At 44.0% G+C, this 14914-nt stretch overlaps 1 protein-coding gene across 6 annotated transcripts in view; it reads left to right on the top strand.

Moving 5' to 3' along the window:
• Window positions 1-13258, top strand: part of DENND1A (DENN domain containing 1A) — a 189819-nt gene extending 176561 nt beyond the window's left edge. For 3 of the 6 annotated variants that reach the window (XM_061476663.1, XM_061476662.1, XM_061476664.1), the window contains 3 exons: window positions 7297-7425; window positions 9881-10136; window positions 11155-13258. In XM_061476663.1, the coding sequence (XP_061332647.1) occupies window positions 7297-7425; window positions 9881-10136; window positions 11155-12462 (1693 nt within the window). In that variant the 3' untranslated portion in view covers window positions 12463-13258. The remainder of the gene's footprint in view (window positions 1-7296; window positions 7426-9880; window positions 10137-11154) is intronic. The other 3 variants (XM_061476666.1, XM_061476665.1, XM_061476667.1) reach the window with 1 other exon arrangement.
• Window positions 13259-14914: the final 1656 nt, after the last annotated feature.

Raw genomic sequence — 14914 nt, 5'->3', positions numbered from 1 at the left:
GTAAACAGGGATAATGTTCTAAGGAAGTTGTACTGGTGTAGCCTACTGCTCATGTACAAAATGTGTTGGTTTCCAACATCTCTCTTGCTCATAGGAACACGATATTCTGTTACCTTGCAGATCTGTTTTTCCAGATAGTTTCATGAATGTCACATATTAAAGTACTTTTTTTCAAATAAGACAGTGCTGTGTATTGCTGCAGATACTCTTAACATGTTGCTATAGTTGAGTTAGCAATAGGCCATCGAGTGAAAGCCTGAAAAGAGAATGGATATATTGAACCTTACCAGTATAGCCCAAAAGACGTTATAGTGTGTGATAAATGCATGTGTAGGCTGCATCAGTGCACATATTGGATTTAAAATAATTTGGATTCTTCCGAGTGTAGCTACTTAACTGCTCAGAGGTACAAAAGAGTCACCAGCACTATGTTCTGGTTGGGAGTGGAGTAGCATTTTCCAAATGTCCAGTGTTGTGGCATTGCTTCGACATGGGAAGTCACACTGGAACTGCTCAAAGACTAAAAGCAGAAGACTCAGGGGCTGCAAGATGGTGGCACAGGTCTAGTCTGTCACAGAGTTTTCCTTGGAAGTTGTCTGCACCTGCAGCGCAAAATAATTGCTTGTATCATAGCCACTTTGCATTATTTATGTCCCATACTGTGGTTGCTTTATTGTCAGTAAAGTGAAATGCTTTAGGTGATAAAGGTTATGGGATATTTGTTGTATTTGAAGATACTAAAATCCCATAAAAGGAAAAATGGTTGGTTTCTTTAGACACACCTTTTCCCCACATGTGTGCCAGTTCCCTGTCACCACTGTTATAGGGTAGAGGTTGGGAATAAGCGGTAGAAGTTGTCCTCCCAAAGTTAAGTGCATGGCTTGGGTTTTTTTCCCAGCCACTTTAGCATGGGGAGGTGTTCTTGCTTTTAGCTTAAATGAATGGTCACTGTTCAATTCTACCAGATTATTTATCCATTTTGTAGTGGAATTTGGTTGCCCTCTTGTGGAGCAGACTGCAAAGCCTGCAAAAGGGCTTGTGTGGTTACAGGGTGGTACCTGGCCCTGCACAGATTATAGCAATTCTTAAAATAAAAGGTTTGTTCTTAATTTCATATGATGACTCATTGCATGTAGGTGAGAGGTAATTGAGTCAATTTAACCATTATATGTGTTTCATGGGAAGAAATATGAATCTTTAGATTGCCATTCCAATGTGGTTTACTGCTAATACATATTTTCAGTTCCTGCCAGTATCAGACCAGCAACAACCATAAACCTGAATTATAAATATAGTATTTATAGTAATGTTAGCAACACATTGAATCAACATTATTATTTTACTTTGGTTTAATTTATTGTTGTTAAGTTTAGAGTCTTTCACAGAGTAAACTAAAAAACAATTGTGAAAATAATTTACAATAATCTACAAAGGATAATGAAGATTCTTGGTAGCTGTAAACTGATTTGTTTTGCTTCACAGGCATTTTACAGATACATTTTTCTATCTTGTAAGTGTGGAAGAAAATGAGGTAATATGCTCAGACCACTGACACTGGCTATAGGGTAGTACCAGTTGTGGTCTCTTCCTGATCTTTCACAGTTTTCCATATTTTATCCAGTTCAGATGCAGTGTCACAGCAGGATTGGATGTATTTTCATCCTTTGCTGTATCAGCTTCAAATGGCAAAGCAAACTTTGACAGAACTACCTCCAGTCTATTGCACTCTGCTAGATCTCCTGTAAAGTGTTTGCTTAGGGTGTTCTAACAAAACCAAGTTGGGGCAATAGGGAGACAGGACACACAACACACACTGATGATGAGAATAACACTAAAGTGGTGAGTTTGGAAGTACAGGTGGAGGAAATATCTAACCGTGTACTTAAATAAAGCTCAAATAAATGGCTAAACTAAGAAATAACTTCAGGTGAATGCATTTGGAACAGGTAATGATTGAAATCAAAATGACATTTTGAAAAAATGGGAAGTATATTTTCAAGTAGTAATCAAGGATTTTCATCACAGGTTTCACAAACTTTCTTCTGTCCCAGGAAGAATTTCCTCTATTGTTCTGAAATAAAAACATAAAGTCAGGTATTGTCTCTTAAAAAAGTCCCTTGTTCTCTGTGAATGAAAGCACCCCAGTATTGTGTTTTCACTCATTACTCGGTAGCCTTGGTGTACCCCTGCTGTAGATCAGAGTAGATTCCATGGAATCAGCAGCACTGAGAGGGTGTTTTTCTTAAATGAAACTTTACCAGAACTAATTAATTATTAGCACTGGTTCCAAAACCAAATTATTAGCCAGTTACTTTTTCCAAGTACTCGCATATGGGATATGTTTATGAGTAGGAGCTTCCGTTCAATGAGAAGCTTCTTTTTGCATGTAAAACTAACACTGTCATTTTGGTATTGAATGACTACTTGAAGGCATCAGAGACTTTTCTCAGCATATCTAACTCATCAGCCCAGGCTGCCCTTACGCATCCTCCCTCCAGTCTGTGGAGGCAGGATCCTGGGACAGGTACCGCTAACCACGGACACCCTTGTTGCCCAAGGAACATGTTCCACAGGGCAGCCTCTTCACCATTTGTAATGTTGCATGTCACCTCTGAAAAGCAAACCCTTATATAAGTGGCCTTTCAGTTGTTACATTTGTTAGTACATTTCTTATGGTAAAAGGAAACTTGTATCTTCAGTTACATAAGTTAAACTTTTTTATTTGTATAAAAGAAAACTGTTGGTTTGGGGTATGTGTGCTCATTTCTAATCAGCCTTCAATTAAAACACAGGAGGGTGTGAGCAGTGACTTAAAAGATCTCCCAAGATGATGGCTAATGTCTGTTGTTAAACCACTGTAGAAGAGCTGGTGGAAGAGCTGTTGTTTCCTTCATCAAATTGTTCAGTAGGGTTTTTTTTTGCTATTTCAATAGGAAGATTATTTTTCTACAGCTTTATTGATAATTCAAGGTTTGTGATGTTTATCATTCGTCAAATTCTGAAATCTAACATAAACGTATAATTTTTTAAAAAAGTCTTTTAGTTGTAAAGTAAGAGGAAGGATTTGTAGATGAGAGGTCAGACAATGCTGGATTACCACCTGGGGCAGTCCTAGACACCTGGGACATTGCTCCTTAAATACAAATTAGTTGTTCACAGAAATACGATGTTGCATTTTTAACAGATAGGCAGGTTTTTGAGAGCTCTCTTTTACACCACAGCAAGATTTCCTATTAAATGTAGAATAGGCTTCCAGAGGACTCTAGGATCTGTCTTCTGTAAGTACCAACTAGCTGGCTTCCAGGGCATGCAGAGTGGGAGGAAATTAAAATAGGAAATCAGAGGGTCAGGTTCACAATTAACAGCATGTCAAAAGGCTCTTGGGCTGGCTAAACTCATGTCAGTGCTGCAGCAGTTCATTATGGCTTTCCACAAGTCGGGTAGGACTTAGTAGAGAAGCTAATGGCTTTTCCTTGTATCACCTGAATGAAAATAGGCTGCAGTGCAATAGTGGGTTATTACACTGAATTTAGTATGAAGTCAGCATGATGGCAGGGTTGAATGATACAGGCTTATAAAGTACATTAAATTCCAGTTGTTGTAACCAGGCTCTTGGAGCTCTGACACACAGAATGTGTGTGTATGGTAAAGGTTTTCCATAGCACTGCTGCAAGCAAGATCTCTGCTTAGGAAGAAAGTTGAGCCAGCAAGTGCCCATATGAGCAAGGATGGCTGCAATCAGAAAGAAAATACTGCAGGGTATAGCAGACAGGGCTCACTGTGTGTGCTTTTGTTCCTCCCCCTTGGGAAAGCTGGTGTAGGGGAAGCTAGATACAATGAAGGTGGCACCAGGACAGCAAAGGAGCAGCAAACGAGAAAGAAACATTCAGAGAGCCATCAGGTTCTGTTGCAGGCCTTGCCGAGCCCGAACCACGGCACAAGGCAAGCAGGGCTGCCCTGGGGAGCCTCGCTCTGTCCCAGTATGATGGTTTAAAAGAAGCTTTAATTTTGGGGCCTATTTCCACTGTCTGCTTTGGAGTGAACCTCCTAACTGTACGAATGTAACAGCCTGCCTTTGTCAAGGGATGAGATCGCTGCAGGGGAAATGGGTGAATAGATCCTTAGTACCGAGTAATAGGACAAAAACGCGAAATGCCTTTGTAGAACCTCACATCTAGATCTGTCAGAGCAGGCAGAGGTGTCATCCAGCTGGTTCCCACGTTAAATTCTTTGTTAGTATTTCCAACTCTCTAGAACATTTGTAAAAAGTTCATAAAGACTATTAGTTACTGCTGTTCCTGGGTACAGGGATCATGAGCTGGTGCTTTTGCTGTCTGCTTGGATGACTTGTGATACGAATTGTTTTGTCGTTTCTAATTTAAAATATCCTTTATGCTGATGTTTTTGGTTTTCTGGAAATGCTCTGCTCCTGTGAACATTCACAGTATACCAAGTGGCACTTTAAAAATCAAATGGATATTTTGCTATTTGTGTTAGCTCGCACTCAGGCGTCCCGAGTATTCAGAGTAAGCAGGAAGGAATTCCAGTGATAGGTCTGGGCTTTGTTCACATTGAATAGTTACTGGGTAATCCCCTCAGTCCCAAGTCTCCTATTTCATACTGGCAAGAAAAAGCCCGTGCATCCAAATTCCTCATTCTCTTCATTTTACTGTCTAAGAGGGGCAAATTCCTTAATTCCCTTGAGCTACTGTAGAGTCATTCTTAAAAAAAAAATTAAAAAAAATAATCCTCCCTCCAAATTGGGAAGCCCTTTTTTAGGAGGAAAATGACAACAAGTGCGTACTGCCCCTTTGTACCACGATCTCTATAATCAGGAAAAAGCAACATGGTTGTTAAAAACCACAAACTTAATTTTCTCATGACCAAAATCTCTTTTTAAATTATTACAGAATTCTCCTTATTAATTCCCATCCCCTACACTCACATTTCTGTGTATATTTTTTTTTTCTATCTCAAGTACATTTAGGTGTCAATTAAATTTGAAATATCTACATTTGTCAGCATTTCATTTTTGGCCAGTGTGATGTGCTGCTGATTTGTCCATGCATCCTGACACATGAAAAAAGCTCCTGAGATGCAGATCTTCCTCATTAAAAAAGAAACCCCTACTATCATAATGGTGCGCAGAGCCATGGAGCGCATCCCCAGCTTTATTGCGCTGTGTTTCTGACATGATATTTAAAAAGGAACAGCCACGGCTGTCAGTACTGTCATATGCTGGTGCTAACCGAAGACATGTTAAACTAAACATTAGAAAGAGATCAGCAAGTCATCTGCATGGTAACTCAGCGAAGAGATTAGGTAGGCAGGAGCTGGTGCAGTCATGTGGAGATGATGAGGGTTGTAGCGGTGACGGACACATCCTTTTTTCCCTCTCAGGCTGCAGCCGTGCCTGCCTCGTAGCCGGGCGTGCTGTGACCTGCCTGCTCAGAGACGGCTCTTTGTGCAGGGGATTGGAGCGAGTGGTGGGTGGCAGACGGCGGGAGAGTTCCCGAATTGGGTTAATGAGGGAATAGGCACTTTTTTTGGATCCGACTGCCTCGAGCTAATAAAAAATTTAAACTTGGACAATTTTAGATTGTTCATCCCTTCTCCTGGACCAGGATCATTACAGAGCACCCCAGCAGTGCAACTTAAGCGCTTGCTTTCTTCTAATTAGGAGATCCCACTTTCATTTAAGGAATCTTGCAGCAGCAAGCCCGGTATATGTGAACTTGCTCTGTACATAATTCAGTTTGCACTGAGCTGCACTGAAGTGCAGCTGATGATCTGGCCAACAAGATCCTGTCTTGTTGGTTCAGAGTTTGTTCCCAGTTTAATAAATGTGTGCACGCAGACGCAGAACATTTGAATTTAGCATAGTGTGAAGGCAAACAAAAGGTATCAGAGGCAGTGCTTTAAGGGAAACTGCACCAATACATTTGTTCTGTGCAGTTACCAGACATTTTGTGTACTGGTGAGATATGTAGAAATTCAATATCGCTCTTGATTTCTGGAAATCATTTTAGATTTTCTGGCATCATGGTAAATGGTAATTTGTTCTCCTAAAACAAAAAGATGTGTATGTAAGTTCAGCAATATTTTTGAAGTTTCTTTGGTTTCTGATTTATTTTAGGTGGAGCCTTTTGTTAATGTAAAGTGAAAATTTTGGCCAACAGTCACTTTCTTAAAAAAAAAAAAGAAGGGATGGGGATTAAAAATAATGTTGCAGCAAATTTTTCCTAATGCAGTGGCCTCACCTTGCTTTCCCCAGATGCCTGTTGTAGCAGAAGAGAGGAAAAGAACAGCTATGCCACAGCTTTACCTGAGGTACCCCAGGCTAGGATTTAACACTCTCATCAGCATGTACTGCCACCACTATTTGAGACTTTCTGTTAATGAGCTTTGACCTGATTGTGGATAAATATTTGTTCAGGGTGGCAGCTTGGGCCCTCTGAGCTGCCTGTTGCTGTGTCCAGCTTCCCTTTTTCTGACATACTCCTTTAGCCTGATTTTCATAACTTTATCATATAGTTACTTAGCAATTGAGATAAAAGAACTAAAAGAGTGAAGGCTGACCATGAATTCAGATGCCATTCAAGGTAGTTTTAGTACTGTAAAGGCAACAAATCCAATTCTTTCTATGCTGTTGGTCTTGTTCTGATATCAGCGTATCCCTGTCTTACCTAGAATGTACACGGTGTGTAATACATCTACATTGCTCTGTGATGTCTACAGGATCAGCACCTGTCCTTTGTTCACATGATGGGCCTGATTCTGTTTGCACTGAAGAATTCCATTCTGGAGCTCAGTAGTAGCAGAAGTAGGCTTCCACCTCAATTGTGTATTGCTTTGGGTAATTCATGGAGTATGTTTTGATTCACTACAATAACTAGGATATTACCAGTGGTGTGTGATTGGTAAAATGGAGATGTTTGGGAAAAGACCTCATTCAGACAGCCAGAATGTTTGCTTTTATAACCCTAGCCATTTCTTTTCCATTGTAGTGATGAGAGGAAGGAAGGAGAGACCTGGTGGGTTTCTGCCTTGGCTTCTTTTGCAGTGTGGCTGTAATTGTAGGTCTTGGTACCCTCCCCAGCTAGATGGCACCTAAATGTTTTGAAGAGTTGTGTTTTCTGCCTGAAAAGCAGAGCTCCACAAACACCTGCAGAGCTCTTTGCAGTGCAGCCCGTCATGCTAGGAAATGATTGAGAGCCTGTGGACCGCTGGGTTTCTTCTCTGGAGCTTTGATTGTGACAACTTGATAACTTCCTTTTCTCTTCCTGTTTCCCTCAGCCTTGTAAAGCCCATGCGACACTATACAGTCTTCCTCTCTGAGGACTCTTCTGACGATGAATTTCAGCAGGAAGAGGATCCTGTCTCTGGCTTCTCTGAAAACTTTTTCTTCTCTGCTCCTTTTGAATGGTCTATCCTTTATTTTTCTGTTGTATTCAGTCTCTGAATGATGGTTTTGGCATTGGTCAGGGTGCCTGCTCCTGGGACTCTTGGAAATGCTCCTGCGGTCTCTGTACAGCACTTGATGAATGTTCAGCATTTCTCCTGCTTGTCTGTTTGAATATTTAGTGGCATGCAAAAGCATTCTCCTGCATGAAACACTACACAGCGATGCAGAGTTTATGGTTTCACATCAGCTCGAGCTCTGTGGGATGTAACCCTTCCTCTTGCCCTTTGTTGCAATGTGCTGCTTGTGTTCCTGTCCACACCTTCTGCCATCTGGGCTTGTGCAATGCTCATTGTGCTTTCTGGATTGTCCTTTGAGCCTTATTGCAGTGCAGTCACCAGCTTTTCCTACTTTCACTTGTTTGATCCCAGCCTCTCTGTTCTGTCAAGTACCACGTCCTCAGTGATGATGGGGATTCACCATGCAGATGTCCTGTAGGGGTTTTGCATACAGTCTGACCTAAAATTATTATATGAAACAGGAAGCATTTTTGTTGGGTTTACTCACTGTGTTATTTGTATCCAGCATTTTAATTTGCAAATTCCCAAACCTCTGTAACTTAGTCTTGCCTAGTTTTGTCCATGGTGCTGAGAAGCTTGGCCGTATTGGAGCCACCAGCCTGTGAGAGATATGCATAAGCATTGCCTGCAGAGCTCTGCCCCATGCTGGGGGAACAGGAGCTGACAGGCAACACTCTTTTACCTGGACAGTCTTCACAGGAGCCTGACCGTATTTCTTTGAGGTGAGAGTAACACTGGAGGTGCACAGGGACTCACGTGTAGTAACTACCTCTTCCTGTGTATTTGAACATACCAACCCTGAGGCAGTCTTGAGCTGAGGCCTTACTGATTGTCATCCAGAGGGTTGGTTCTTTCCTAATCTCACCTGCTCAAGGATTTCTAGGGAGAAACCGTGATAAATTGCATGGAATTACACTCATGCTTGTAATAAATGCTGTTATTGGCTTGACCAGAATCTGTAGAAGAGGTGCAAGGGCACTGTGAGCCACTGATTCAGAGGTCTGTGTGATGCCAGATCCAGGTGGTTCCAGGAGATGGGACTGTGCCCAGCCACATCAGAGAGCTGGAGCTGAATGGAGGTGTGTTAGACTGGCTGGAAAAGGAGGCTGCTGGTTGGATAGCAGAGTCTATTTGCTAAAATCCATTGTGTGATGCAGAAGGCAGTTCCAGGACTGACAGGGAAGTGATGGGCCTGCAGCAGTTGGACATGGGGAGATGGACAAACAGGTTTAGTAGCAAAGGGATGGATAAGTGTTCCCACTCTCGTGTTTGGGGTGGCAGGGGCCAGGCTGCTAGAATGGTTTGTTTGCAGAATATTCCTCAGGGTTTTTGCAGTATGATCTGTAGTGCTTAGCAGCTGAGCACGTACTGTGGGAGAGACTAAAGATACAACCAGGATTTGCAAGATTGCCCTCTTCCTAAGGACACGTACCATCAGCTGTCTGTTTGTACTTGCATCATACATTCTTGTGTTGCTAGCTGAATGCCTGCGATACGTGTTGATGAATGACGATGGGCTGTTTATAAATTTGCATGATATAGATGTATTATAATAAAATAAGGAAAGAGGAAGCTCCTTCCATAGTGTCTGTTTTTGCAGGTCTCACAAATATTTTCTTTTAATTGAAACCTTGTTTAAATGCCACAGTAAAACTGGCTGCCAGTCAAATGTCAATCACCACAGATACGTGTGGCACTTCTAGTTATTAATTGGCTGCACATTATGCTGCTGTTCTCTGTACACAGAACCAATATGCAAATCTGCTGGTGTTCATTTTTTGCTGAGGTATGTGCAAGGAAAGCATCCCGCGAACTCGGCCTCGGCTGTAAATGTAAAATAGGTGTCTCCATAATGGATTGTGTTGTTTCTTGATAAGATGACACCAGTGTAATCATTGGAACTCTGCACAGTGTTCCCAATTATTGCAGGAAAACACTGAATTATGTTCTGTGCTGAGTTAGCTTGGAGCAGGAGAATGACAGTGCCTGCAAATCACAGGGAGCTTTGCTATGTGCTGGCTCTGACTTGCTGTGTGGAAGGGCATGGGAGCAGTGGTCTGCTGAGGGGGGTTGGTGCCGAAAGGGAGAGCTGGTGTCCAGTTATTCCTGCTCCGAGATGGAGATCCCCCCTCAGCCTGTCTGCAACTGCATGATCACAGCTTTCCTCTGAGTGCTTCCCATTTCTTTATCCTTTCTGAAAACCCTCAAGCACCAAGTCATCTGTGTGTGTTCTGCCCTTCGTCACTGCTCACATTCATGTCGTTCCCAAGGCACTGGAAACTATTTTGCCACCCAAAATCCTTTTGTGAAGCCATCCAGCTCCTTAGTAAATACTTGTTAAAAAAAATAGTAATTAATTAGACCGTCATTGGCAACCTGATTTTTGTTTCTCCCCAAGGCCTCAGCCATACCGGGCCCTGAAAGAATCCGACAGTGCTGATGGGGAAGAGGCGGGCAGCCCAGAAAAGTCCAAAGAGCCTCTGCCCCCAAGCCCTCTCCTCTCAAGCAAGGCCGCAGAAATCAACCTCCTTGAAGACATCTTCCCAAACTTAGAAGTAGAAACACAGCCTCAGCCTCTCAGCCAAGCCAAGAGCCTGGAAGACCTGCGGACTCCCAAAGAAGAGGGGGATCAGCGGTGTACATTTGATTACCAGGTTTGGCTGGGGTTTCGTGTGTGTGCTGGGTTGCACAGAACCAGGGCTGGCTGTCTTTCCATTATTCCATCCCTGGCAGTGTTCAGGGTCAGGTTGAAGGGGCCTTTGAGCAACCTGGTCTGTGGGAAGGTGTCCCTGGATGTGGCAGGGAGTTGGAACTAGGTGAGCTTTAAGGTCCCTTCAGCCCAGACCGTTCTATGATTCTCTGAGGAACCTTTTCATGTCATTGAGTAGATGCATCCATTTTCCAGGCATTTGTTCATGTGTCAAAATTCATGTCTGGATTAAGAAATTACTGGGATGGGACTCAGTTATATGACAGTAACTTTTTCCAGTAAAGCCTCTCAAGAAGGAGGTGTCTGCCCTGCTCCTCAGAAGGTGTTTTGTCCCCTGGGTGTCACACACAGTGATCTTTGAAGCTGATGCTTTGCAGTGAGCAAAAATACCTGGGAAGTTTCAGGTCCCCTCCAAACTGTATGTTTTTTAAATGACCTTCATTCATTCTGGCCAGTTTGGTTGAGGTGTCATTTGAACAACCCAGATTGTAGAAGAGAGATTCTTCATGAGGAATTTCACTGATTATGTGCAGCTTAGAAAGTGCCAAACTAAATCAGAGTCTGAGATCTTCATGTGACATGAAAGAAGAGAATGGCATTTCCACCTTATAATAATACTTAATTTAGTGTTACATCCAGGTACTTCATTTGACAGCTTTTCCTTACAGCAATTAAAGCTTCTCAATTCCCATATCTCAGATAAGGTACGTGCTCCTTACTTGGCTAACAACAGATGCCACAATATGTCATAGCTGAGCAGCTTGTTAAAGGCAGAGCAGAGTCCTGCTTCTTATGTCCTGCCTGTCCTCCTAGACTGCATGCGCCTTCCCTCTCCAGTGTTGGCAGCCTGTGGGCAGATCCTCTTCCACCCATAGCTCAGCAGCCTGGCTTTATGCTTCTTTATGCTGTGTGTTGTGAGGACATCAGTGAAAGTTAACGTATTTTTTTATGCTTTCTTCAAGAGAATGGATCTTGGCGTGTCTGAGAGGAACAGGATTGTGCCACCCATGAAGCTGTCTCACCCTTACAACAAGCTGTGGAGTATGGGTCATGATGACATGGCTATTCCGACCAAGTATTCCCAAAGCTCACCGGAAAGGCCCCTGAATGCACTTGGTAACATGCCATCCATCACAAGGAGACCCCGGAGCAAAGACAGCATCTTGGCCCCTGCAGAAAAGGATGAATCAAATCCTGCCATTCAAGGGAACATCACCATTCCTAGGCCACAGGGAAGAAAGACTCCTGAACTGGGGATAGTGCCACCACCACCAGCACCCAGGGCTTCCAAGCATCAGACTCCATCTGGGCCAGCAGAAATTCTCACCCCAGGACGTAGCCATTTGGTTTCAGATCTAATCCCAGAGCCCTTCGGAGCTGGTAGCATGTCCTTAGACTCTGAAATCCAGCAGTCTGTAAATTACTCCTCTCGTCCGTCTCAGCTTTTGCCCAGTGCTACCAGCACTGCTGAGATGCTCCAGCCTGTCAAGGTGCAGACAGAAAACACAGGTAACGAAAGCGACTACCTTCTTGATCTACTGGATCCATTAAAAACAGCCAACTGGCAAAGCAGTGGCCCACAGCAAGGGCCCCGCAGCCTGCAGAGCTCAGCTGCTTCACCTTCTGCAGCTGGCTTCGCCTCGGTGGCAAGTGACTTCGTGCCTACTCCAGCTACACCATTTGTCCAGCCACTGGGTTATCCTTCCCCAGCACCTCCTCCCTTTTTACAGTCATCTCCTAACCCATTCACACAAACAATGCCAGGAGCCCTTTCGGTGTCTCTAGTTAGGCCCCCAAGGGGCTCTTTTACCCCCTCTTTAGGTCACGCCTATAGCTCTAGCTTCATAACCCCTAGTTCAAGCTTCTACCCACCACAAAGACCTCAACCAAACATTTCAACACTCTCCATGCCAAACTTGTTTAGCCAGGCTCCAGCCGTGCCACCGGCGAGCTCCTTACTGCTGCAGAGCCCTTCTCCTGCAGGCTCTCTGCAGCCAGCACGTCTGAGTGGTCCTTCTAAAACCAGAACTTTACAGGTGGGCCAGGCCAGCTCAAAGGTAGATCCCAAACAAGCACTATCTCTCCTGTCTAACGAACCCCCTTTGATCCCTGCCAGGCCAGCTAAGGGCTTAGAGTCAGTGTTACTGTCCTCAAAATCTGAGGAGACAAAAGATCCATTTGAAGATTTGCTAAAAAAGACAAAGCAGGACGTGTCATCCGCACCAGGTAAGGTTGAACAGCTCCGAAAGCGATGGGAAACCTTTGAGTAACGCTCCCGATGGCTTTTGATGTCCCTTTGGAATTGACAGAGGATTCTTTGGATTTTTTTGAGCCAGCATAAAACCAAACATTTCTTTCACAGAAGGCTGAACCAGGAGAGCTGCAGGACCATCACTGTGCTGCAACTCACACACGAGTGCTTTTGGCCCAGAGTCCTGTTCCCTGCAGCTGCTTTCCTCACTCTCCACCACTGGAAACCCCCAGGACTTGCACTGACCAAAGCATGAGGGTAGTGGGATTGGGTTGGGTTTGGTTTTCCACACAAAGCTTCTCAGACAACATTGCTGAGGCAGAAGTTGCTCCTTCCCTTGTATTTGCAGTCCTTGGCGCAGGCGGGAGCTTGACATGGCACGTACACTGGTGTGCTGTTCCCACAGGGGGAATGGTGGTGAGTTTTTCCCGTGTTACACAATAACCAGAATCTTTTTGCTTCCACGTGTAAAGAGCAGCAAAGCAACCCAGCCCTGTGTGCTGCACGGGGTGCATCTGTTAGCCTCTGAGTTCGCCCTGTCTCGAAATGCATCCGTTCATTTAGGTTACAATATTGGATGAGCTTTCATTGCAGACTTTGGATTTCCTCCCTGGTATACTGAGAGGTAACAGGGACTTCTCTGGTGCAGAGGTGTTGTAAGTCCTTGTTGCAACAAAACCATGGCACAGAGCAGTTGCTCAGGGTTTGGTCCTGCATCTCTGTTGGGAAACTGGAAACACCAGCAATTGTTTTAATTTTGGGGGGTTTTGTTTGGTTTTGTTAAATCCGTCAGAAAATAGAGGCCATAAAGAGTATCCTAGTTCTTATATCTGTGTATGTTAATATTATATATAAATGCTATAAATGGCAGTATATGAATGGAATGTAACAATATCTTACTTGGTTATTACAAACAAAAAAGAGAAAAAAACTTGGGGTATGACAGTTCCCAGCTCGTGAGTTCGTGTTAGAGGCCAGTGTGTGGACACGCCGGCAGCGCGGAGCAGGAATACCCGCGCCTGCCTTGGAATCAGGGGTTGGATCTGGCCTGCACCTGGCTCTGCCAGCCTGTCCTGCAGTGCTGAGACCCGTTTGCTGGTACAACGCGACAGTGACTGGATGAGGAAATGGACTGTGAGGCCAGGAAGGACAGCCAGGCCCTGGGAAGTTAACGGGTACGTTCAGTGGGATTTTCTGAGACAACAGTATTCTCAAGAAACGTCACCTTCATCTCGGCATCCCTCCAAGCTGCTGTCCCTGCAGTGAGCATTGCTGGGTTCATTCCGTGGTGCTTCTTCGTTTCGTTTTGTATTTGGGCACAATCTGCTGTAACCCATGTTACTCTAGAAGAGGTAATCACATCACCATTAGCCTTTGATAAAGGAAACCATTTTGGACACGGGGAAATTCTTGTAAAGCTTTATCCGATTTCCAATGTATCTATTTTAGTCACATAATCTTGGGAGTTTTCTTACTCAGTGTATGACGGTGGCTGTCTCTGCGATCGAGTCTGACGTGCCAACAGGCTGGGGGAGACTCTAGTCTTACATGAATACTACATTTCTGTACAGTGCTGTTCCTCTGACGAGCCACTCGCTTGGGTTTGTATTTTCCTTTTGTGTTGGAAGACAGATGGTTTTAGTATTGCATAGTAAAATATTAAAAGTCTCCGATAAGAGCTCCACTTGATTTTATACAGTTCAGACTATGAACGGTACCTGTAAATTCAGGCTGGAATGTCAGCTCTCCTGTGCTATGAACCAGGTGGTTGTGGTGTGTATGTGCAGGCACCAGGAGGTTCCACACAGGATGTGCCACTGGAACTGCACATTGGTTTTCATTAATAGTTTTAATGTCACACAGAAACGATAAACTGAGGAGGCCTCCCACGTGCTCAGGTAATTCTGTATCATTGCCCATCTCTGGTCATTTTACTCTGCCCATGTTATACAGTATTTTATGCAGTGTTTTTTTTAGACAAACAAGCACACTTGGGTTTAGTTGTTGAGTCAGTCTGAGGCACCAAAAAGCACTAACACTTCAGTAAACGCATTAATCACCCTTCACTTGGGCTTGAGGGGCAGGGGGAGGTTGGACACCCCTTGAGGTTTTATAAAAACTGAAAGGAACCAAATGTCCCCGGGCAGAATTTAGTGTTTTATTTAAAACCTCAGGAATTCCAAATGCGATTCACTCCGGATGGAACCCAGGTGTGCTTGTTTGGGGATGGAAAACGGGGCCTCTTCTGATGTAGAAATAGTTCTGGTGGTTTTTACCAGCCTGGATCAGTGTTCCTGATCTGCGTCAGCTTTCAGCTTTCTCCTGCATTCCCCATGGCTGGCTGGTGAAGCTTTGCCCAGCTACAGCAAATCCTCAGCGTTCTGGCACAGCTGCTGCTGCACTGATGGCACGACCAGGCTTATGTCCCATTCACTAACAAGGTCAGAAACGTTTTACACACAGGCATTGGA

Source organism: Pezoporus flaviventris, unplaced genomic scaffold (assembly GCF_033815535.1).
Source record: "Pezoporus flaviventris isolate CSIRO_AGI_PZ_B2104156 unplaced genomic scaffold, CSIRO_AGI_Pfla_v1 ptg000097l, whole genome shotgun sequence".
Taxonomy (NCBI): domain Eukaryota; kingdom Metazoa; phylum Chordata; class Aves; order Psittaciformes; family Psittacidae; genus Pezoporus; species Pezoporus flaviventris.
Note: the sequence above shows the minus strand (reverse complement) of the source record. Positions and strands in the feature narration are given on the sequence as shown.